The 22300-nt window shown below is 52.4% G+C and overlaps 7 protein-coding genes and 2 pseudogenes across 7 annotated transcripts, besides 14 other annotated features; all 9 read left to right on the top strand.

The window, feature by feature from the left end:
• Nucleotides 1–1131: part of a sequence feature (areas not merged during assembly with more than two copies in the genome that could not be assigned to a particular haplotype) that runs on past the window's edge.
• Nucleotides 502–1119, top strand: Tc00.1047053510359.660 (mucin TcMUCII, putative; the record flags this gene model as incomplete). Its single annotated transcript, XM_816678.1, has 1 exon — nt 502–1119. The coding sequence occupies one exon, from the start codon at nt 502–504 to the stop codon at nt 1117–1119; it is 618 nt and encodes a 205-aa protein (XP_821771.1).
• Nucleotides 890–1007: a microsatellite.
• Nucleotides 1132–1335: a sequence feature (areas merged during assembly that could not be assigned to a particular haplotype. This can correspond to areas where the two haplotypes were merged or to regions with more than two copies in the genome that were merged during assembly.).
• Nucleotides 1336–1845: a sequence feature (areas merged during assembly that could not be assigned to a particular haplotype. This can correspond to areas where the two haplotypes were merged or to regions with more than two copies in the genome that were merged during assembly.).
• On the top strand, nt 1685–2644 carry Tc00.1047053510359.650 (mucin-associated surface protein (MASP), putative; the record flags this gene model as incomplete). Its single annotated transcript, XM_816677.1, has 1 exon — nt 1685–2644. The coding sequence occupies one exon, from the start codon at nt 1685–1687 to the stop codon at nt 2642–2644; it is 960 nt and encodes a 319-aa protein (XP_821770.1).
• Nucleotides 1846–2237: a sequence feature (heterozygous, non-Esmeraldo-like haplotype).
• Nucleotides 2238–2389: a sequence feature (areas not merged during assembly with more than two copies in the genome that could not be assigned to a particular haplotype).
• Nucleotides 2390–2710: a sequence feature (areas merged during assembly that could not be assigned to a particular haplotype. This can correspond to areas where the two haplotypes were merged or to regions with more than two copies in the genome that were merged during assembly.).
• Nucleotides 2711–2888: a sequence feature (areas merged during assembly that could not be assigned to a particular haplotype. This can correspond to areas where the two haplotypes were merged or to regions with more than two copies in the genome that were merged during assembly.).
• Nucleotides 2768–2909: a sequence feature (A-rich).
• Nucleotides 2889–22300: part of a sequence feature (areas not merged during assembly with more than two copies in the genome that could not be assigned to a particular haplotype) that runs on past the window's edge.
• Nucleotides 3566–3602: a microsatellite.
• Nucleotides 6843–9302, top strand: Tc00.1047053510359.630 (annotated as a pseudogene).
• On the top strand, nt 10375–12567 carry Tc00.1047053510359.610 (trans-sialidase, putative; the record flags this gene model as incomplete). Its single annotated transcript, XM_816676.1, has 1 exon — nt 10375–12567. One exon carries the CDS (start codon nt 10375–10377, stop codon nt 12565–12567), a length of 2193 nt encoding a protein of 730 aa, XP_821769.1.
• Nucleotides 12830–12859: a microsatellite.
• Nucleotides 13647–13667: a sequence feature (AT_rich).
• On the top strand, nt 14298–14798 carry Tc00.1047053510359.604 (annotated as a pseudogene).
• On the top strand, nt 15247–15894 carry Tc00.1047053510359.600 (mucin-associated surface protein (MASP), putative; the record flags this gene model as incomplete). The annotated part of the gene is made up of 1 exon (XM_816675.1): nt 15247–15894. The coding sequence occupies one exon, from the start codon at nt 15247–15249 to the stop codon at nt 15892–15894; it is 648 nt and encodes a 215-aa protein (XP_821768.1).
• Nucleotides 18089–18406, top strand: Tc00.1047053510359.590 (uncharacterized protein; the record flags this gene model as incomplete). The annotated part of the gene is made up of 1 exon (XM_816674.1): nt 18089–18406. One exon carries the CDS (start codon nt 18089–18091, stop codon nt 18404–18406), a length of 318 nt encoding a protein of 105 aa, XP_821767.1.
• Tc00.1047053510359.580 (mucin TcMUCII, putative) lies at nt 19492–20064 on the top strand (the record flags this gene model as incomplete). Its single annotated transcript, XM_816673.1, has 1 exon — nt 19492–20064. One exon carries the CDS (start codon nt 19492–19494, stop codon nt 20062–20064), a length of 573 nt encoding a protein of 190 aa, XP_821766.1.
• Nucleotides 19845–19952: a microsatellite.
• On the top strand, nt 20628–22103 carry Tc00.1047053510359.570 (mucin-associated surface protein (MASP), putative; the record flags this gene model as incomplete). The annotated part of the gene is made up of 1 exon (XM_816672.1): nt 20628–22103. One exon carries the CDS (start codon nt 20628–20630, stop codon nt 22101–22103), a length of 1476 nt encoding a protein of 491 aa, XP_821765.1.

The following is a 22300-nucleotide window of genomic DNA, read 5'->3' as shown; positions in this document are numbered from 1 at the left end:
AAGTGGTGTGCTCTGAATATGAACGAAGGCCGAAGGCAACTGAATTGTTTTTGTGATGAATATTGGCTGCACTTCCCGTGGACCAACAATCCACGTGGTGTGCGGGGATCTTTTTCATTTTTTTATTGTTACTTTGCTGTTGTGTTGCTGTGTGCGCTGCACCTTCTTGTGTGTGTGCGTACCCTCCGTGAGGGGTGCAGACACGACGGACCGCTCTCGCCGTGTGTGCATGCGGTGGAGCCTTGTGTGCCGCTCCTGTTTGCTTCTCCCTCTTCCATCTGTGTGTTGGTGCTGCGGCAGGGCTGTGTGTGTGCGCCTGCTGCCATGGAATGGAGTGTGTGTTGTGCGTGGTGTGCGGCGTACGGTGCATGCCTGGCTGCTGCCCTCTCCTCATGTGGTGTGCCCTCTGTGTGTGTCTGCCGCACCTCTCGTCTCCCCTGTTGCTCTCCATGTCCCTCACTGTGCAGATCAGTTCCACACCACTGAAGGACCACACTCACGATGATGACGTGCCGTCTGCTGTGCGCCCCGTTGGTGCTCGCCCTGTGCTGCTGTCCGTCCGTGTGCGTGACTGAGAGCGGAGGTAAAGCTGAAAAAGATAGTTCTGGTGCAAAAGGAAATGAGAAAAGGGAAGTAAGTGAGGCGACGGATCAACAGAGAGAAGCTTCTCCTTTGCCACCTAGAGGAGAGGAGGAGGAAGAGAAAGAGGAACAGAAACCAAGTACGGCGACTCATACGTCACAGGAAACGGCTAAAGCAACCGGAACGGCAGAGTCAGAAAGTAGTTCCAATAATACAAAAGATCAAGATCATGGGCAATCCACTAAGGAAGAGACTGAAAATACGAACACTAACACTTTAAATGAACAACACAAGGAATCAAATGCACCAACTACGACAAAGACGACCACAACTACAACAAAGGCACCAACCACAACCACCACGACCACCACTGCGCCAGTGGCACCAAGTACTACAACTACAGAGGTGCCAACGACGACGACCACCCGCGTACCGTCACGTCTTCGTGAAATCGACGGCAGCCTCAGCAGCTCTGCGTGGGTGTGTGCCCCGCTGCTGCTCGCCGTATCCGCGCTGGCGTACACCACTCTGGACTGAAGAATTTTATGCGGGCTGTGCGTGCCAACACTCAACCGCGGGGACTTGTGTGCGTCTACTGTGGTCCGATGTACTTAATAAATGAGAGAAAATAATGATTGTGTTTTGCTTTACTTGCTTCCTCTGCCCTGCTGTGTGCTATGTATTGCCGCTACCTGTATCCGTCACGTTGAACGCATCGCAGACACACCCATATGCACGACACGCATACAACTGTTTGCGTGGACGCATGTCTGTGTGCTGGTGCATGCACACTGGAGCCATTTTGTGCAGCCCCTTGTTTTTTGTGTGTTTTTACATCTTTTACTGTATTGCTGTTTGTTTACTGTGTTTTGTTTTTAATTGCTTCGTGTGCTTTCTCTGTTTACTTGCTGAGGGGCGTTGTATGCGTTTTTGCCTTTCACTGTTTTCAACTGTCTCATGGTGTGTGTGCGCTGCCGCTGCTGCCATTCGTGACTGTGCGGTGGCTGTGCGTGGTGTAACTGCCGTCGCTCTCCTTTTGCTTTACCTCTGCGTTGACGGGGAGTTAGTTTGTGCTGAAGGCTGCACGCAAGTGACAGGAGTGATGGCGATGATGATGACTGGCCGTGTGCTGCTGGTGTGTGCCCTCTGCGTGCTGTGGTGCGGTGCGGCGGTGGTGGTATCGTCGATGCCTGATGCCAACAGTGTGCAAAGTTTTTGGCGTGAGAATTTGATCCCAAGGTGGCATGAACTGCTGAAGAACGAATGCGAGGCGGAATATTCTAAAGAAACAAATTTGAGTTTGAAGGATTTGGCCGTGAATTGTTGTTTACATCATGCCATGCATGAACTTTGTAAGGATCTTTACCCTAAGCTGTTCAAGAAAACTGAATTCTCTAATGTTGAGGGTGTTTGCAAAGAGTACGCTGCAGAACCAGATGAAGTCAAATGCCCAAAAAGGCAAACCCAACCGCCGCCAGCTACGGACAATTCAGTGAAAGTATCGGTTCCAGAAGCACTGGGAAAGGAAGGAGACTTGGGAGAAACACCGGAAGAGGCACCTCTGGCAGATCTACCAGCAAAACCAACAAAAGGACCACCATCCTCGCCAATGGGAGGACAACCCACCAATGCAGATGATGTGCCGGCACCAAAATCAGAGGAACGCCCAGTAAGCACGAGGCCAACAAACGATTCGAGAGAAGGGGACACTGACACAATCACAGACACCGATCAGGAGGAAACATCTACCAGTGAAGCCGAATCAGCCGCACCAACACCCCCAGTTGCCAGCGATAATGATGATGACAACGAAACGGACAAGGGCACTGGAGAAAAAGTTCCGAACAATGCACCGGAATCCGATGTTGCAGGCACAAATGAAAAAAAAGATGAAAATAAGGATAATAATCCGAAGGAAACACCGGTCCAAGTTGCAGGTATAAAAACTGATACGACGCCTGGCGACAGTGACGGCAGCACCGCGGTCTCCCACACCACCTCCCCTCTTTTGCTTCTTCTTCTTGTTGCGTGTGCGGCTGCTGCTGCGGTGGTGGCCGCGTGAGAGTGAGGGAGAGAGAGCCATGCACCGCCCGCACACACACTCGTCCTTCTCTCTCTCCCTCTGTGTTTTTTTTGCTTTACTGGAGCAATGAGAGTGTGTGCGCTGGTCGTCCCACGCTTCGGCTTTTTATTTTGTTTTTTTAATTGTTTTTGCGTATTTCAAATTCTTTTTGTAATTTTTTTAATGTTTGCTTCTTTTCTTGTTTTAAAATTCTTTTTCCATTTTTATGTGTTTGTGATTTTCATTTTTTTTTTTTTTTGCTTTTAGGGGCAATCACTATGGACGTTTTTTCTTTTCTACTCTTCCCTCTTTTAATTGTTTCTGCTGCACTCTTCCTGTGAGGGGTGCCGTGTGTTTCCCGCCCAACTGCTCCACTCGCACACCCACCGACACGCTCATGACGACGGCCCTGTGCGCCTCGCCTGCTGCACGCATGAGGAGGGGCCGCGACGAACGGCGCGCTGAGGGAGCCGTGACGTGTGGGCGTGCGACGAGGGCCTGTGGGGCGGAGCACACATTTCTTTCCCTCTTGTTTTTTTTCTTTGCGGTCAGGGCGGGCAGACACCCGCAGCGCCACACACACAGCCACACCCTGCCGCCGTGTTTTTAAGATTTCTTTTTTCCTTTGCTGCGCTCACTCTCCCGATGGAGTGACGCGACTCCCGTCATGTCTGCGTGCTTCTCTCAGTCCCCCCACACACACGAGTGACTGTGCTCTGCGGGCCGCACTCACGCGCCGATGGGAGGGCTGAGGGGAGCAGCAACACGCAGATGACCCCATGAAATATAAACGATGTGCGGACACACAGAGGGTCGGACGGTTGAAAGACATTTAAATATCTTTTTAATTTTTTTTGCGGACAAAATATATGCAGACAATTTCTGGAGCAGCACGGCAGTTGGGTGCCTTTTTTGTGTGTGTTTTTCTTTTTTTTTCTTTTTTTTTCTTTTTTTCTTTCGAAAGTGTGAGGTGTGGAAAGGTGAAGATGAGTTTTTATTCATTTATTTTCATTTAATTTTTAATGAATTGCCGCTGTTTTGTCTGCAGTGCAATATCATGAGCCTGAGCAGTCTTTTTATCTTTATTTCTGCCATGCACCTCCGCCGTACATTTTTGTTTGTGCGTCCCTTCACATGCTCTGCTTCTGTTTTTACTTCTTTGCCTCGTGTGTCCGCAGGCACACACACAACCACATGCACGCACAAAATTCACATTGCAGTGGATTTGTATGCTTCTTTTACAGCGCTTGCTGGCAGTTGCGGGTGGCTGCTGCTTCCTCCGTGGGCATGAAGGGAAGGAGGAGAGAGGGAGCGCGCACCGCGAGTCACTCTTCCTGCGGGTGTGATGCGCGCGGTGGGCTGCGACTGCTGTGGATGGCCGCATCCTTTCGGCGTGCGCTTCTCCGCCGTTGTGCCGTGCGTTGGCGCATGTCATTTGTTATGCGCGTGCGTGCTGGGCGTGTTTTTCCGGAGCGTTGGGCGGCTGCCATCTGTCTATGGCGGCTTGTGTGAGTGGACACGTGCGGATGAGGGTCAGGGCGTATGGAATGAAGGAATGGCTTGAGGAAAGGGGAGTTTGATTTGGATGGTATTTGGACCAGATTCGTTTGGCTGCGGTGGACACATGCACGACGGATGTGTTTCCGCATAATGGGGGAGGATGCGACAGGATTTTCCGAAGTGGCCCGTCAATGCAGTTTGGGTTTCATAGCACCGGGGCACAGTGCTCTTCTTGCAATGGCTGGTGACGGCCTCTAGTGGACCGGTGTATTTATGCTGCTGCTGCTGCTCGAGGAGGCGTAGAAGTGCGATTTGAGGTGGGCGGCGGAAGGCCCGCACATCCCGCAGTGACGGTCGTCGTTGGCCCAGTGGGTGCCTCTGAGGGTTTTGTTGGATGCAACGTCCTTATGCCCGTCTCCGGATGGCGGCATCCCTGATGCAGCCAACGAACGGGGCTGGGAGCGGCCGGCGCACCGCACGCTGAGCGCATGGCGCGGTGAGGACCGGACCCAGAAAAGGGACACCGCGTGGGACGTCAATCTTCACTGCAGCGACCGCCACCGAATTCGGATTTGCTCGCACCTTCTGCGGTCCCTCTTCCTCCCCTCACTTCTGCGCCGAGGACTATGCCGCGGGATCGAGCAGCGCGATGTTTGGCCGCAAGAACATGTCCCGAACAAATGATTTGTGAGAGGGGATGTGCACTGCGACGAGAAGGAGAAAAATGTTGCGAGACGACCACCACCGCAAGATCGGAGCTAAGTTGTGTTTTGTCCACTTGTGCGAGGGCGGCCTGCCACCTGGTCGGTTGGGAAGATTATTTTTATTGCGTTGTTGCGCTCTCTTTTTATTCCGCTGCGTTTTCTTGCGGACCTGCGAAGGGAGATTTGCAAGAAATTCCTGCGAGGCGTCCGTGCCGTCGTCGGAAAAGCGGATTCCCCCTTGAAAAACGCTACTTTTTAAATTTGTTTTGGGCGGGGAGTTCCTGTCGATTCAACGCGACTTTGTTTTGCGGATTTGATGCGTGTGTTTCCGCGCGGTTCGGTCTGTGCTCCCGGCCCACTCGGATGTGGTGTGCGCGTCGACGTGAAGGTGCTTGCCAGCCGTTTTATTGCCTCCTCCGCTGTGGCTGCCGCTGCCTTCTTATCTTCCTGAGGTCCTGCGGCTTCTTGACAAGATGTTTTGGAGAAGGCGTTGCCGCTCTTGTCGTCCATGGTATTTTGATTCTGGTGTCGTGGTCAGGTGACACTGAACGAGAGGGTTTGCTGCCCTCCTGTTTTATTTGTCCTCTCTGCCTGACGGCCAGTTCTGCACAAGCGTGCTGCTCGGCACCTCAGTTGGTGCTGGCGGGTTGCTCACGGTCGTCACTGGCAATCGCATGCGCCAACTCTTCTCTGCTCCTTTTCAGTGTCGCATTTTTTTATTGATTGACGGACGCCATTCTGTTCGGAGTGCCACTTTGATTGGATTGTGCGGAACTGCTTGCCGACGTCATCGGAGAAAACAGGCCGACCTTTTCACGTATTTAAATGCCATCTTGCGCGCAGTTGTTTTTTTCACATGTTCTGTTGGTGTGCACTCAAACAGCGAGGTGTCCGGAGCTATGCGTGCGTGGAATTCTTCCTGCCATGTGAACCGCGGGCAACAACGAGAGGTTGCCACTTTGACTCCGCAGAGTTGCTGTGTCTCTTTGCGGTGCTGGCAGGGAAATTCCATGCAGCCTGCCACTGCTGGTGTGTCCCCAAATGTTGTCACTCCATGCGAATAATGTGCTTCAGCGAGTGAGGGTGTTGATTGGATTTGTGTGCGCTCTAATTGTGTTTGCTACTTTGTGCGGGCACGCAACACTTGAGTGGTGGGAAAATGTAGCGGGGCGATGCATGGCTGCGTCTCGCCCATTGTTCACTGTACGATGGCGCGGTGCGCATTGTGGTGCTGACTCTGCGATGTCACTGCGGTCTCCTGTGCGGCAATGGTGGTGGGTGGAGGAGAGTGTTGACCCGCGGCGTGACGGTGGGATCGTGTTTTTTTTTCTTTTTGTTCCTTCCATTTTGTGAAGGTGCACTTATTTCAGTGTCGGTGATGGGGCAGACAGACAAAGTGAATAAAACAAAATAAAATAGAAAAAGAATATAATGTGGCGGTGTTGTGGTTGGTTGCACATTGCGTTGCTGCGGGGGCGGTGGGCCTCGGCTGTTTCACCGACAGTCGTTGCAGTGCGGCTGCATGGCGCACCGACCACCGAGCCGTGCGAGTGCCACGCCCAACGCCATTGGGATAGCGGGACGAAACAGCCGCGACTGTGCTTTGGAGCCAGCGGCACCTGCTGGCCGCAGTTGGGCGGTGTGAGTGGGATGCCTCACCGCACGGGTGTTGTGATGGCACCTCGCCGTGGCTCTTGTGATGATTCCGACGCTGCAGCTCGACATGTGGCGGGGAGTAAAATGTGGCCGCAGTGGACCATGAGCGGCACCAACATGAGGCTGAGTGATTTCCTTTGGAATTATGTTGGCGGCAGGGCGGCCGTTGATGAAAGACCACAACGTGACGATGGAGATGTTTGTTCAGGAGCCGGATGATTACGCACAAGACCAGCGGCTTCTTGAAGAAATTCTTAAATTAATTGCGTACCAAGCGCTGGAGGCCATTACTAAGCCTCTTCACGAAGGTGTGTTCTTTCTCGGGCAACGTGGGGATAATGAAAGAAAAGGATACGATCACTCCTCTTGCAAGGGGAAAACCAAACAGAGTACTCACGCATGTACCGACAGAAGCGAGGCGGGAGGCAGCGGAAAGGCTAAGAGGAACGCAAGAAATGAAATTTACCATTTCCACTAATATCGAAGACGTACTGTTTAAAGGAAGAGTTCGCGTCAATGAAATGAGGCTGAACGACTTTCTTACGAGGGAACTGGACGGCAGGGGCGTTGTGGACACCAATCGGGATGTCTTGCTGGAGGAGTTTTTCAAGGACCCCACGAAGTATATCCGTGATGAAGGAGCATTGAACGAACTGCAGGCATCCGGTCGTTATTTGGGCATGAAGCGAGCTGTAAAGGGTGAAGTGATCTTCGACGAGGACATACGCAAGCTTTGCGATAAGGGCGTCAACAATCTACCGGGGCGGTCATTAGCTGCTGCGAAGGTAAAAAGCAACTGCTCATAACTCCAGTAAACATTTCTTGGATGCAGCTGCCGAGGAGGCGAGTAACCCAACGACGACGAGCGCACCGGAGAAACTGGAGGGATGCTACGAGTCTGCGCACAATGCGAGGCGGAGCCATGCGGTGGAACTTCCGGACGGCGTGGAGCGAAAGAAAACGGGGACGGGAATGGGGTGCGTGAGGGGAGGCCAGAACAGTCATGGTCGTACAGGAAAGCTGACGACGCTATTGAAGAGAATGACGCTGTGCAGCAATTTGGTGCAGCACCTCCCGTGCTGATGGTGCTCACCTCGGAGAAGGGATGGCCGTACTCGTGGAATACGATACAGGATCTTCCTAAGGACGTTTTTGTAAACTGTGCGGTGGATCGGGCGTGGCAGATCGTCAAGGGCGATCTAAATAAGTGGTCCAGCCCTCACGGTGTGACCGACTTTACGCCCAAGCGACGTGTGTTGATTGGGACGCCCGGGATCGGGAAGTCGATGGCTGCCGGCTCGTACCTCCTCTACTAGCTGCTGCACTGCGATGCCGAGAAACTCCAAGTGGTAGTCTACTGTTTTGGTGGACGAGGTGCGTGCGTGTCTGACAAGACCACCAGAGCGGTGACAAGATGCAGCGATGAGGACATGTGCATCTCGGAGTTGAGAAGATTGAGGGGGCATGGGAGGAATGTGTATATTATCTACGATGTGTCAAAGGAGGGAACGCCGCCACCGAGACATTTTGCGCCTACTTCTGGATGGGGCATGATTGCGGTGTCATTCCCAAAGGTAATCAAATATGATGAGTGGGCGAAGCAACTACAGGCCGCGCGAATCATCGTGAATTGCCCCGACGAGACGGATGTGAAGGCGATGTGCGCATGGATGACGCGTGATGAGACTCCAGAGAAACAGGCGGAATGCTGGAAAGAGGTCAAAAAACACATGTATCTTTTGGGACCGATTCCACGTCACGTCTTTGATGAGGAGGCGTTTAGGGAGCGCTGTGGAGCGGTGAGGTTTGCAGTGCAATCGATCAACGAGGTAACTGCGAAAGAGCACTTTTCACGGGGAGGTGAGTCGCCATGGTATTCTGAGGATCCGTCCCACAGGCTTGTGAAAGTTGTTCGGGAAATATACGCAGGCGGTGTGATCCTTTTCAATGCACCGATATCTGCTTGCCTCGAGGAACGGACATTGGAACGCCTCCCAAGTGTAGCCGAATAAAGTAGCTTTTGAGGCTGATGTTGGCGTCGAGGGATAATATTTTGCCGATATTTTTTGGATTGTTTGCTTTGAAATCGTTCGCGGAGAGTGCCTTTGCCAAGGTAATAGCGACGAAACCCACGGAGTTTGAGCCGCCAACAGGACGTCAAGCAAAGCCCTGCGTCTTGAAGTTGGTCCCTGAACTGCATCCCAAGGGAGATGAAGTTTTGCTGCCGAGTGAATATGAAAAAACGATCCGTAAAATGAAGTGCGGGGTGCTGCACAAACCGTGGGCCACAAACTTTCCGCTGGTGGACGGCTTTTTTTCTCGGAGTCCAATCCAACGACGGTGGTTGGGCTGCGGATGAATACGACGGGTGGGCACCACACCACCGCCAGCACTGTGCGGCAGTTCACTGAGTGCGTGGCGGCATATTTTAATGGTTGGGAGGAATCATCCCGAGACATGTCGTGGGGGATTATTTATGTGCAGCAGACAGACAGCACCCCGATGGGTGACTGGCAGAGATGTGATGTCGTCAATTCCAATAATGTGAGCGACGATGAAAGCCGTGAGATTCGGCGTTCTGGAAGGAAGAGGTGCGCCAGTACCCAGTGTAAATATCATCCAAAGACTTTTGAAGAGACAAAGCTCTCTGAGGTGGGGAAGAACCGTCGAAATAGGAAAACAAATTGGGGAGGGAAAGGGGTAGTTTTGATTTGTTGTAAAAAATATTGTGGGATTTATATATTTTTTGATAATTTTGTGTGCATACGGTGCAGGTGCACCAGCACCAGACGGCAGTAAGGCACACAGATGCCACAAATGGCCAGCGCTATCGAACATGACAGTGGCAGAAGAAATTAGGGAGGGATTGGGGTTGTTTGGTTTTTGGTGAAAAACATTGGGTGATTTTTATATGGTATGTTGATTGTGTGTGCATACGAGGCATAATTGGAGAATTGCCCCGGTATGAGGGAATCATTGTGGCTGGCGGTGTCACGGCGTTACTGCATTGTCCATTTCCTTCTATTGTGCTCGAAGGCCCATCACTAACAGAAGCATCTTAAAGGGATGGACGACGAATAAGAACTATTGAGGAAACGGTGCGCTCCGTGTGACCGCATGGAGTGAGGTGCCACGTCATGGATGGATGAGGGTCCGCTTCCGCCCGTGGCCCTTTGTGTGATTGTTTGCTCCGTGTGCGTTGTGTGCCGGCAGCTGGCTGTGGCCTTATCCCGTTACCGTGGGATTGAACTGGAGGCGGTGGCGGTGTTTCTCTTTTCGTTTTTGTCCATGTTGGGTGACTGTTGGCGATGTGTGCGTGTGTTGTGTGGAGGCCGAATCTTCTCACCTGCGGACTGACGACATTGCGATGGTGTGTGTGTGTGTGCGGGCCGGTGTGGAGTTGCCGGCCAGGGTGAGGCCCTCGGCGGTGCTTTTCCCGCCTGTTGTTTGTTTCCTCCGTGTGTGTTGTTGCTTCTTGCTTTTCTCCCTCTCACCATTTTCTCCTATGTTCCTGCGCGGAGTGGCCGCATGCTCACGGGCCATTTTGATTGTGAGTGCCTCTTGACGGCATCCATCTCCCTCTCTCCCTCTGTCTTTCTGTCTGTCTTTCCCTGTTGGTTATGAGGCGTGTTGCACCGCGTGAGGGCTGGCCCGCACACACCGACGGCCCGCCGCGACGCCCACGATGGCCGGTGCGGAGTGGCGGTGCTCGCTGTCTCACCTCTTTACTTGGCTTGTTTTCCCCTTTCCCTCTACTTCTTGAACACACACGCTAGGAAAGCAAGCAAGCAAGCGCTAAACGCTACTGTGAAATTCGAAGGCTCTGAAAGGACCAACAACAGCACACACCGCCCACATACAAATATTTATATGCTCTCACGTGTTGCTGCAGTGAAGGCACCCCGCACACACAACCGTCGCCGCGTGACCGGATCCAGCGGAAGGAGGAGGGAAGGAGGAGAGAGTGAGCCGCAGAGGCCCAACATGTCGCGGCGTGTGTTTACTTTCGCGGTGCTGCTCCTCCTCGTCGTGATGATTTGCTGCGCCACCTGTGTAGCTACGCCTGCAAGGGAGAATGATGGCAACAGTGATTTAAGAACTGTTGAGGGGCTGCAATGGGTCGATTTATTTGTGCCGAATCAGACGCAGGTGCTGCCGAAAGGTGGAGGTACTCCAGGGAAGAAGCGGGATTCATTTGTTTCACCCTCTCTTGTCAGTGCTGGTGGAGTAATTGCTGCTTTTGCCAGAGGTAAAATAAATCCCCAGTATGCCGCTGATGTTAAATTAATTAAGCCACTTTCTTCTGATATTGTGGCGGGGTACATTGACTCTTCGTGGGAATGGTCCACTCTTGTTGAAAAGGTGAGTGAAAGTACATGGAAGGCACACACTGTGCTTGGTACAACTGATGGAACGAATCGTGTGGGCGATGTGCTCAACCCCACAACAACAACGAAGGGTAACAAGGTGTTTCTTCTTGCGGCAGGCTTTGAAGTACTCAATCAGAGTGATGGGAATTGGAAACGGGACAGACTGGATCTGAAACTAGTTGTGGGTGATGTCACGAAGCCTACGAGCAGCGAGCCGACTGGAAGTATCAAATGGGGCACACCCACATCGTTAAGCCAGACTAATTTAAAGACACCCAAAGCTGGATTGAAGGATTTTGATTCTTCTGGTGTCTCAGGTGTTGTGATGGAGGATGGCACGCTTGTGTTTCCTATGATGGCGAAGAGTGAAGAAGAAGACGTTTACTCCATGATCATTTACTCGACGGACAACGGCAGTATCTGGGCGCTCTCTGAGGACATGTCCCCTGCGGAATGCCTTAACCCCCGCATCACCGAGTGGGAGGGATCACTTCTCATGATTGTTGACTGCGAGAATGGCCAGAGGGTGTACGAGTCGCGTGACATGGGGACGGCGTGGACGGAGGCCATCGGGAAACTCCCAGGTGTGTGGACCAATTCACAACCGGAAGACTCTCAGGATGAAAGCCTGCATGTGGATGCCCTCATCACCGCGACCATTGAGGGAAGGAAGGTCATGCTGTACATTCAGAGAGGGTACGCCTCGGAGGAGTATGAGGCCAATGCTCTCTACCTTTGGGTCACGGACAACAACCGCTCGTTTTATTTTGGACCGGTTGGCATGGACACTTCTGTGGAGGAGGAGCTTGCCGGCGTCCTGCTGTACTCGGATGGCAATTTGCATCTTTTACAACAGAGGGACAACGATAAAGGCAGTGCCTTGTCGCTTTCCCGCCTGACGGAGGAGCTGAGTACAGTCAAGTTCTTCCTCAGTACTTGGACGCAAAAGGACATTTTCTTCTCCAGCTTTTCTATACCCACGGCGGGTCTGGTGGCAGTTTTGTCCGATGCGGCCAGCGATGACACGTGGTACGACGAGTATCTTTGCCTGAATGCGACGGTGAGGAATGCAAAGAAGGTCAAAGATGGATTTCAATTGACGGAGCCTAGCTCCAGGGTATCATGGTCCGTGAACATTCCGGATGATAATGTGCGTCATATATCCTTGAGCCACGACTTCACACTTGTGGCGTCGGTGATCATCGAAGTGACTCCGAGTGGGAACACACCTCTACTGACTGCGACAATGGCGGACACCAATTCCAATCATACCATGGGAGTGTCGTATACCGCGGATAACAAGTGGGGGAAGATGTTTGAGGACAAGATAACAACGGAAAGCAGGCCTTGGGAGCCGAAGAAAGAATACCAAGTGGTACTCATGCTGCAAGGCAACAAGGCTTCTGTGTACGTTGATGGCAAGTTGCTGGGGGAAGAGGAGACGATGTTAACAGGTGAGACACCACTTGGGCTTGTGCGCTTCTGCTTTGGCGCGTGCGAAATTCACAACTTTCCTGTGACGGTGAAGAACGTCTTTCTGTACAGCCGCCCACTGAATCCCACTGAGATGCGTGCAATCAAGGAAAGGAGGCATATCCCTCGGATTGAGGGTGTGCGAGCCAAAGCGCCTGCTGGGAGCGGACTGCTGCCGCTGCTTCTTCTGCTGGGATTGTGGGTGTTTGCGGCTCTGTGAGGAGTGTGCGGCCTCAGTGTGGGACACTTGTGCCGTTCCCTGCACCGACACTCACACACACCGCTAGGAATAAAATTTACTACGCAGAGAATAATTTGTTTTTGTTTTCTTTTAATGTTTTCTATTTCCCCCTTGCTGCTTTAGGGCAACTATTATAAGCGTTTTTTTTTTCCGGCTCTTAATTTTCTTTTCTGTTTGGAGCATAATTTCTTCATGTTTTTTTATGTTTGTTTTTAATCAATTTTGTTTGCTTTTTAAAAAATTTTTGTTTCTGTTTTTTTTTTTTTTTTTGCTCCACTCTTCCTTCTTTTTTTGCTTTCGAGGCAATCACTGTGGAATTTCTTTTTTCTTTTCTACTCTTCCCTCTTTAATTGTTTCTTCTGCACTCTTCCTGTGAGGGGTGCCGTGTGTTTCCCGCCCAACTGCTCCGCTCGCACACCCACCGACACGCTCGTGACGACGGCCCTGTGCGCCTCGCCTGCTGCACGCATGAGGAGGGGCCGCGACGAACGGCGCGCTGAGGGAGCCGTGACGTGTGGGCGTGCGACGAGGGCCTGTGGGGCGGAGCACACATTTCTTCCCTCTTGTTTTGCTTTTCTTTGCGGTCAGGGCGGGCAGACACCCGCAGCGCCACACACACAGCCACACCCTGCCGCCGTGTTTTTAAGATTTTTTGCTTTTCGTGTGCATTTCACGCGCCGGCAGTCCCTTCGGTGTCGGCCTCGTGAGCATTTCTTTTCCCTCCTGATGATTTTTTCTTTTGCTGCGCTCACTCTCCCGATGGTGTGACGCGACTGCCGTCATGTCTGCGTGCTTCTCTCACTCCCCACGCACACGAGTGACTGTGCTCTGCGGGCCGCACTCACGCGCCGATGAGAGGGCTGAGGGGAGCAGCAACACGCAGATGACCCCATGAAATATAAACGATGTGCGGACACACAGAGGGTCGGACGGTTGAAAGACATTTAAATATCTTTTAATTTTATTTTACAGGCAAAATATATACAGACAGTTTGGTGTGGCCACACGGCAGCGAGCTGTCTTTTGTTAATTTGTGTGGAACAGTAATGGACGATTTCTTTTTTATTTATAATTATTTTGTGTGATGGGGTTTGTATAAGACGAGCGGGAAAGCTTTTTCTTGTTTTCAATATATCTTGTGTGGATTGTCGCTGCTTCGGCTGCGGTACAATCGTGAGTTTGAGCGGTCTTCTTCTTGTTGCTTCCGCCACGCGTCTCCGCTGTACATTTTATTTTGTGCTTCTCTCCACACACTCTGCTTCCTCTTTTCTACTCCTTTGCTTTGTGTTTCTGCAGGCACACACAACCACACACACAAGATGCACATTGCAGTGGATATGAATGCTCCTTTTGTGGTGCATGCTGGCAGTTGCGTGTGGCGGCTGTTGTCGTCTTCCGTGGCCATGAGGAGAAGGAGGAGGAGGGAGAGGGAGTGCGCAGTCCGAGTCTCCTTTCCTGCGGGTGTGGAGCACCGCGTGTGGCTGCGTTGAGTTGGGCTCCGTGTCCCATTGAGGGCGGGATGGCTGGAAATTTTGTTGCCGCGTTATGGATGGATGAGGGTTCGCTTGCGCGTGTGACTGGTGTGGTGGGTGCTCGCTCCGTGTGCGTGACGGCGACAGGAGACGATAATAGTGATAATAGCAGTCCTCCCAGCCCTGAGCTAGGGAAACCAGATCCTACAAGAAACATGCCTGGTGCATTACCGCCATATGGTGGGGAAACCGGTGTGCCACAGACAGACAGGGAGTGGGAGAGACAGTGAGGAGGGTTTGAGAATTCCAGGACCTTCGTTGCAAAGGAAGCAGGCACAGCCATCACTGGACAGACACGAGTTCCGCCAGAGACAATGAATTCGGCTAGCGATAATCCAGAGCCACCAGGTTTGGCAACTCAGTCTCCACACACACACAAGGTGCGACCGGTATGTCAGATGCAAAAAATAAAAGGCGCAGTAAAATACACAAGGTGATGAGAATCATAAGTCACCAACATCAAATCAGAAGATGAAAATGCCAAGTAGGACTATCACTACAACAACAACACAGGCACGAGGTAATACGGCTACGAGTACAGAGGCGCCAACCACTATGACGACCACCCGCACACCGTCACGTCTTCGCGAAATCGACGGCGATCTCAGCAGCTCTGCGTGGGTGTGTGCCCCGCTGCTGCTCGCTGTATCCGCGCTGGCGTACACCACTCTGGGCTGAAGAGGTGTGTGCGGGCCGTGCGTTCCAGCACTCAGCCACGGGGATTTTTGCGCGTCCACTGTGGTCCGATGTAAATAAATAATAGAAAATAATGATTGTGTTTTGCTTCACTTGCTTCCGTTGCCCTGCTGTGTGCTCCGCGTTGTTCTCGCATTCGCCTCGTTGAACGCATCACAGACACGCTCATATGTATGCGTACTGGAGTCTTGGGTGTTTTTATTCTTGCTGTTCTATCTTTTTTTAAACTCGTGGTATGCAGGGCGGTGTTCTAGTTCTGTAATCGTACGGGTTCCATCTGTTTCAATGCCTGTGCTGCTGCTGTTGTTGCTGCCACTTGTTACTGTACAGTGGCTGTGCTTGGTTTCTTAACATTTTTCCTCTTTTGCTTTCACTCTACGTTGACGTGTCATTAGTTTGTGCTGAAGGCTGCACGCAACTGACAGGAGTGATGGCGATGATGATGACTGGCCGTGTGCTGCTGGTGTGTGCCCTCTGCGTGCTGTGGTGCGGTGTCGGCTGTGGTTTTGCGGACAAGGTGGTGGAAGCTGCTGCCGGTGTTGTTGCCAGTAACAGAACGGATGAGGAGAATTTGATCTTGAATTGGTATGTTCTGACGCAGGGAGAATGCGCGAATGAAAGCACGACAGGAGGGAAGTTGAATGTGACAGCTGAGAGGATCTGCATGCACAAAGTGATGAAGGAGGTTTGTGACGCTTTTTATAATAAAACGTCGGGTGTAACTCATGACCGTGACGTTGAGTTTATTTGTACGTATTACGCTACCATTCCAGAGGAGCCCGTCGAGCCCCCAACACCGCAAGGGCCACCATCACATTCAGCTGTCAGCAATGCCACCAGTGATGAGGGGACGCCGAAGAATGCACCGGAATCCGATGTTGCAGGGAGAGGAGAAGGAAAAGAAGATGACAAGGAGCACGGCAATACGAAGCAAAAAGCAGTCGAAACCGCCGCTGTGGAAAGTATCACGAGGAGTACCGACAGTGAGGTCAGCACCGCGGTCTCCCACACCACCTCCCCTCTTTTGCTTCTTCTTGTTGTTGCGTGTGCGGCTGCTGCTGCGGTGGTGGCCGCGTGAGAGTGAGGGAGAGAGAGCCGTGCACCGCCCGCACACACACTCTTCCTTCTCTCTCTGTGTGTGTCCCCTTGCATGGACTCTCGCCCTCACCTCACCCCACGAGGCACACACAATAATGTGCCCATTGTATATATGCATGCACACCCATGCATACCCGTTGGTGCTCTCTTTTGCACGACACGCACCGCTGCCGTCCTGCCTGGCTGCATGGGCGGAGCACCGTAACTGTTTCTGTTTTGTTTCCATTGCATTGAGTGGGCGACCTCTCTCTCTCTCTCCCTCTGTGTGTGTTTTGCTTTACGGGAGCAATGAGAGTGTGTGCGCTTGTCGTCCCACGCTTCGGCTTTTTGTTTTTTGTTTTACTTGTGGTGTGGTTGAGTGCACACATTCCATTGCCCTTTTTTTGATTTGTGGCTTGCTTTGACGGTGGACGCCTAAATTGTTTGCTTTTTGTGTATTATTATACTGTTCCTTTATTGTTGAGAGAGTGTCAGTCTCTTTTCTCCTTGTAACGCCACCAAGTTAGTTTCTTTGATATACGCCATGCGTCATTTGATTCACGTTACTCTGCGGCCTGCATTGCTGCTGGAGCTGCTATTGATGATGTCTGCGCTGTGATTTGTCGGCGGGTGTCTTGCTGTCAGCCTGCCGCATTCTTCGTTCCTTGACGATTTGTTGCGTACCGACGGTGCGTGGGCGTCTCTGGTGATAGTGGGGGACGCGTGTCTCAGAGCGCAGGATGCGTTGCGGGTGTGCGGCGTCGTTTGGAAGTACCGATGGGTGACCATCCGCATCCAGGCGTCATGACGGACTGTGAGGACAGCATAAGGCACTGCGGCTTCTTTTGGTTTGCACAAGGAGTTTATTGGACGGTGCGTTTGTTTTCAATCTGTTGCAGCTTTTGTGGGAAGTTGGGAGGTTGAGGGCATGAGGACTGAATTCATTTGGGTGGCTGCGTTCCGTTGACTTGCGGCCAGTCGTGGCACTCTTTTGGGGTTTGGCCGCTCGTCTCTTTTGTTTACTTCTCACCGCAGCACGTGGATAACACTGGTCCGAGGAACATTTGTTTGACGGGTGTGAGCTGCTGCCGTGCGTGGCGCATGGACTATGTGATTGTGTGGGGAGGTGCGTTGGAGTGACGAACACTTCTGTTTGGCGTGTCGCGGTGTGTCGGAATGATGTTCGGATGACATGTGGAGGGTGTTGTTTGTGGTTTGTGTGTCTTCTCTGGTGGAGCCGACATGTGTGCGGGATTGTGGCATTGCTGGCTGACAGCTCCACGTCACTTTTCGGCATTCCTGGATGTGCTGAGGAATGACGGCTGGCGACCAGCGTGTTGGTGCTGCCGGTGGGAATAAGTGCATCGGGAATAGGCTGTTTTCTCCTTTCCGTGCTGGAGCCGATGAACTGGCACGAGGGCACCGGCTGCAGGCTGCCTGCGAGCACGTGTGAGCAGCGGATCCATGCACACACCGACGCTCATCGCAAGAGCATGTGCGATCACAGTGGCCTTTTGTGGCGTGCTTTTGTGGGCGTCAGCCCATCGAAGAATGTGTGAAGCAAACGGCTGACTGCACACGAGGAAAATAAGTGCGTGCACTGTGCCGTGTTTCAGCGTCGATGGCAGAGCGACAGGAGGCCCGTGCTGGCAACTGAGATCTTTGCGTCGCGAGGGATGTCGGTATTGATTTTGGATCGTCGAGGGTGAATTGATTTTGCTGCTGCCCGTGTGTGTGGCCACTCCGGCGGAGGGCGAACACAAAAGGGAGGGATGCAGGCGCTGCGTGTGTGTGTGCAGGTGCCATGCAACAACGTCGCAAAAAACGTGCTGCGACTCGGTGACCCTCACATCGCTGTGGTCCTCACGAGCAGCCGAGGCACGGCCCACACCGATGCACTTATTGGACGGAGTGAGGCATCTTTTGAGGCGCAGCAGGGAACAAGATGTGTTGACGCAGCCACGACGTGCATGGAGTGTCACGATGGCACAGTCAGCTGTGGCTGGTGGAATAATTACTTCTCGGAGGCAACACAGAGAGAGAGAGAGAGAGCTGCTCCTGCTGTTGGCGTCGTTGCTGCCTTTTGTGGCCTCCCATGCCGATTATTGTCTGTCCGCTGATCATGGGTGGTGTGCTCCACTAGTGACGTCGTCTGCAGGCATTCCACAGCACCAGTGAAACACACATCACGTCGCATGCTTTGGCTGTGGATGTGGTGTCGTGAGTGCAGCCGGCATTATATTGCCCGACTCCTTTTAACGGCCTTGCGACGAATAGATGCGTCGCCACCCGAGTCATTCACTGCAGCTCCGTGTGTTGTACTGCCAGCACAACACTCTCTTGTTGTCTGGCGCCTGGCTGACAGTCGAACACCACAGCGTTGGGACATGCAGGGATGTGGACTGCCGCTCACGGTGTTGGGCACCGCTGTTTGGATGCGGCGGCCACACGAGCGGATGTATTTTGGCACAATCAAATGCGTGAAGTACGCGGAATCACAGCGGCTGCAATAATATCAGCGGTGTGGCACCACGGAATGTGTGAGTGGGTGATGCATGATGAATCACGGTGGGCGGCATGCGAGGGAAGTGCACCGCGACGGAGCGTCATCCCGCCCTCAGCCTGCAGGGGAATGTACGCCCACAAAATATATGGACGAGACACCACAAAACACACATGCCCTTCCATGCAACAATAAATAGGAGCGAAGGTGCGTTCTGGTGTGTGGGAGTCCACTCACATATTTTCATTTCCACCGCAATAAACGGTGAGGAATCATGTGCCACAGCAACGAGAGGAAAAACAAACATCTATTGCAACACTTTTACCAGCGAAAGGCAGGAACAACACAAACCGAATTATTGACTGCACCAACACAAGAAACATTCACAAGAGGAAAAAACAAATAATTGTGCACCCTGCAGAAATCCCCAACACACGACCCAGGCATGAAGGTTTGCCCTCTGCAAAACAAAACAACGCATGCAGACATCTGCCAACATCCAAAAAGAAACACAAATAAATGGTTGCTTGCATTATTCCATTCCTTGCGCTTGTTTTTGATCGTGCGGCTGCTGCTGCGATGGTTCCCAGGCCTGCATGAAGTGGTGTGCGCCGAATATGAACGAAGGCTAAAGGAAACTGAATTATTTTGGCGGTGAATATTGGCTGCACTACCCGTGGACCAACGATCCACGTGGTGTGCGGGGATCTCTCCTTTTTTAATTGTTGCTTTGCTTTTGTGTTGCTGTGTGAGCTGCACCTCCTCTTGTGTGTGTGCGTACCCTCCGTGAGGGGTGCCGACACGACGGACCGCTCTCGCCGTATGTGCATGCGGTGGAGCCTTGTGTGCCGCTCCTGTTTGCTTCTCCCTCTTCCATCTGTGTGTTGGTGTTGCGGCAGGGCTGTGTGTGTGTGTGCTGCCGTGGATTGGAGTGTGTGTGTGCGGGGTGCGGCGTACGGTGCATGCCTGGCTGCTGCCCTCTCCTCATGTGGTGTGCCCTCTGTGTGTGTCTGCCGCACCTCTCGTCTCCCCTGTTGCTCTCCATGTCCCTCACTGTGCAGATCAGCTCCACACCACTGAACGACCACACTCAGGATGACGACGTGCCGTCTGCTGTGCGCCCTGTTGGTGCTCGCCCTGTACTGCTGCCCGTCCGTGTGCGTGACGGCAGATGTTGATGATAAAGCTAATAATTCTGGAGGACATTCCGATTCAGATGAAAGTGGTAAGCCCCGCACGTTACACCCAACAGTTAACGGACCGGCTAATCCTGGTTCAAAAGGTCTGGCCGTTACGTTATCGGGATCGAAAGAGACGGCCGCTCCGCCGGAGAGTCCAAATCCGAATGGCGTTGCGCAAGTTAGTTCAGGGCCAACGAGTTCGGATCTTGGTCCGTCGGGGACTCCGTCCTCAAAGCAAACAGATACGAATGTTGACACCGCTGCCGAGACGACGACGACAACGACAAAGGCACCATCTACGACAACCACCACGACCACTGCCGCGCCGGAGGCACCAAGTACTACGACTACAGAGGCGCCAACCACGACGACCACCCTCTCACCGTCACGTCTTCGTGAAATCGACGGCAGCCTCAGCAGCTCTGCGTGGGTGTGTGCCCCGCTGCTGCTCGCCGTATCCGCGCTGGCGTACACCGCTCTGGGCTGAAGAGGTGTATGCGGGCTGTGCGTGCCAGCACTCAACCGCGGGGACTTGTGCGCGTCTACTGTGGTCCATTGTAAATAAATAAGAGAAAATAATTATTGTGTTTTGCTTTATTTGCTTCAGCTGCCCTGCTGCGTGCTCCGCGTTGTTCTCCACATTTATCACGTTGAACGCATCGCAGACACACTCTTACGCATGGCATGCATACAACTGTTTGCGTGGACGCATGTCTGTGTGAATGCATGCACACTGGAGTCCTACTGTGCAGCCTTTTGTTTTTTGTGTTTTTACATCTTTTACTGTATTGCTGTTTGTTTACCTGTGTTTTTTTGATTTTTTTGCTGATTATTAATTGCTGTGGGGCGTTGTATGTGTTTTTGCCCTTTCACTGATTCCATCTGTCTCATTTGTGTGTGCGTTGGTGTTATTTTTTGCGGTGCGTGACTCTCATTTCTTACTGTCCGGTGGCTGTTGCGTGGCTGTGTGACTTGTCTCTCCTTTTGCTTCCGCTCTGCGTTGACGGGGAGTTAGTTTTTGCTGAAGGCTACACGCAAGTGACAGGAGTGATGGCGATGATGATGGCTGGCCGTGTGCTGCTGGTGTGTGCCCTCTGCGTGCTGTGGTGCGGTGCGGTTTTTGGACACGCTGAGGGTTTGGCAGCCGTTGGTGGCAGCTCTGGTGGTGGCAACAGTGCTGGAAGTGAGGGTGGCTCACGTGGAGATCCTGACGTAAATTCCTCTTTGGAGCCTCTTTCTGTTGTTGAAGGTTCCAAAGGAAATATGATTTCTTCGTTGGAAACTTCGCCGTCTGTTGGTGGTATTCCTCCAAATTCTCTTTCCGAAGAGGGTGATGGTTCACAGTCCCCTGGCGAAACGCTCACTTCTGATGACGAGTTATCTTCAGAGGTAAGTGGTCCGTCGGCACAAACAAAAACGCCTGGACAGTCCGATTCGCCCATCGTGAAGGCACCGGAGAAGTCAGGTCCCGAAACAAAAACGCACGTCTCTGATAAACAAGGAGAAGCAGGAAGTACAGAGGCTAATGAGGATGCAACAGAAAACGAGAAAGGGCAGAGTGAGGTGGTGAAGAGAGACACCTTCAGCGCTCCCCAATCACCGCCAACACCGCCAGTACCGGCGTTCCCAACAGAAGAAACCCCACTAGCACCAGCAGACTTACGGAATTCAGTAGAAGAGGATCGAAACACACCGCCGTCACAAACCAAAACGGATCTCGAGGCACCAGAAACGTCTCTAGAGGATGCTGAGGCAGAGAAACACGGTGAAGGAGCAACCACATCCGATTCGATGAACGATGCAGCTAAAGGCCGTTCAGGAGATTCAACACCATCATCCATCTCTACAATTGACAGCGTTGACGCCCAGAGGAAGGCGGAGGAAGAGGATGACAGTGAGATGGAAACCCTCAATCCCAATGAAGCCTCCATTTTACCTTTGGTGAACAAAAATGGTCAAGGAAACGTGATTCCATCTTTTTCTGGTGAACAGCAGGAGCAAAAAGGACAGCCGTTGGGGAAAAACGGTGCGGGCGGTGCATCCGCAGTGTCCACTGTAACGAGTTCCCCAGCAGGCAAGGAGTCCGTAAAGCATTTGGCGTCAGGAAAATCTCCTGATGGGCATCAAAATGTGGATGGCGGTTCTACTGCTGGTGGCTACCAAACGGCGACCACAGGATATGGAGATAAAACGCAGGAGGATGGACCACTCAAAACTCCTACGGGAAACCTTGCCAAAGCAGAAGATGCAAATGGCCCTACAACTATGGGCGTGGGGCAAGATGGAACCGCAGTGAATCCTGAGGTGGGCGAGAGCTCTGCTGAGGATTGGGAGACAGTAGGAGAAAAAAATGTGCAGGAGGAGGGAATCCATCCACAGGACGGGGAAGTAAATGCCACGGCACTCAACAGCAGCCTCGGACATTTGTCGCGGGGGAATAACAGCGATGGCGGCACCATGCGTGAGAGCGGACTGCTGCCATCGCCGCTTCTTCTGTTGGGACTGTGGAGGTTTGCGGCTCTGTGAGGAGTGACTGGCTGCCGCGTAGAATACCTGCGACCTCCCCTTTCCCCACCACCGACGCACACACTCCTGCTAATGGATAACTCCCCGTAAAGGAAAGATATTTTTTGTGCGATGTTTACTTTATTTAAAATACTTTAATTATTTTCATTTTTTGCTTTTGGGGCAATCACTATGGACGCTTTTTCTTTTCTACTCTT

This window comes from Trypanosoma cruzi, genomic scaffold (assembly GCF_000209065.1).
Source record: "Trypanosoma cruzi strain CL Brener 1047053516723 genomic scaffold, whole genome shotgun sequence".
Taxonomy (NCBI): Eukaryota; Euglenozoa; class Kinetoplastea; order Trypanosomatida; family Trypanosomatidae; genus Trypanosoma; species Trypanosoma cruzi.
This window is presented reverse-complemented; position numbering and strand designations above follow the sequence as displayed.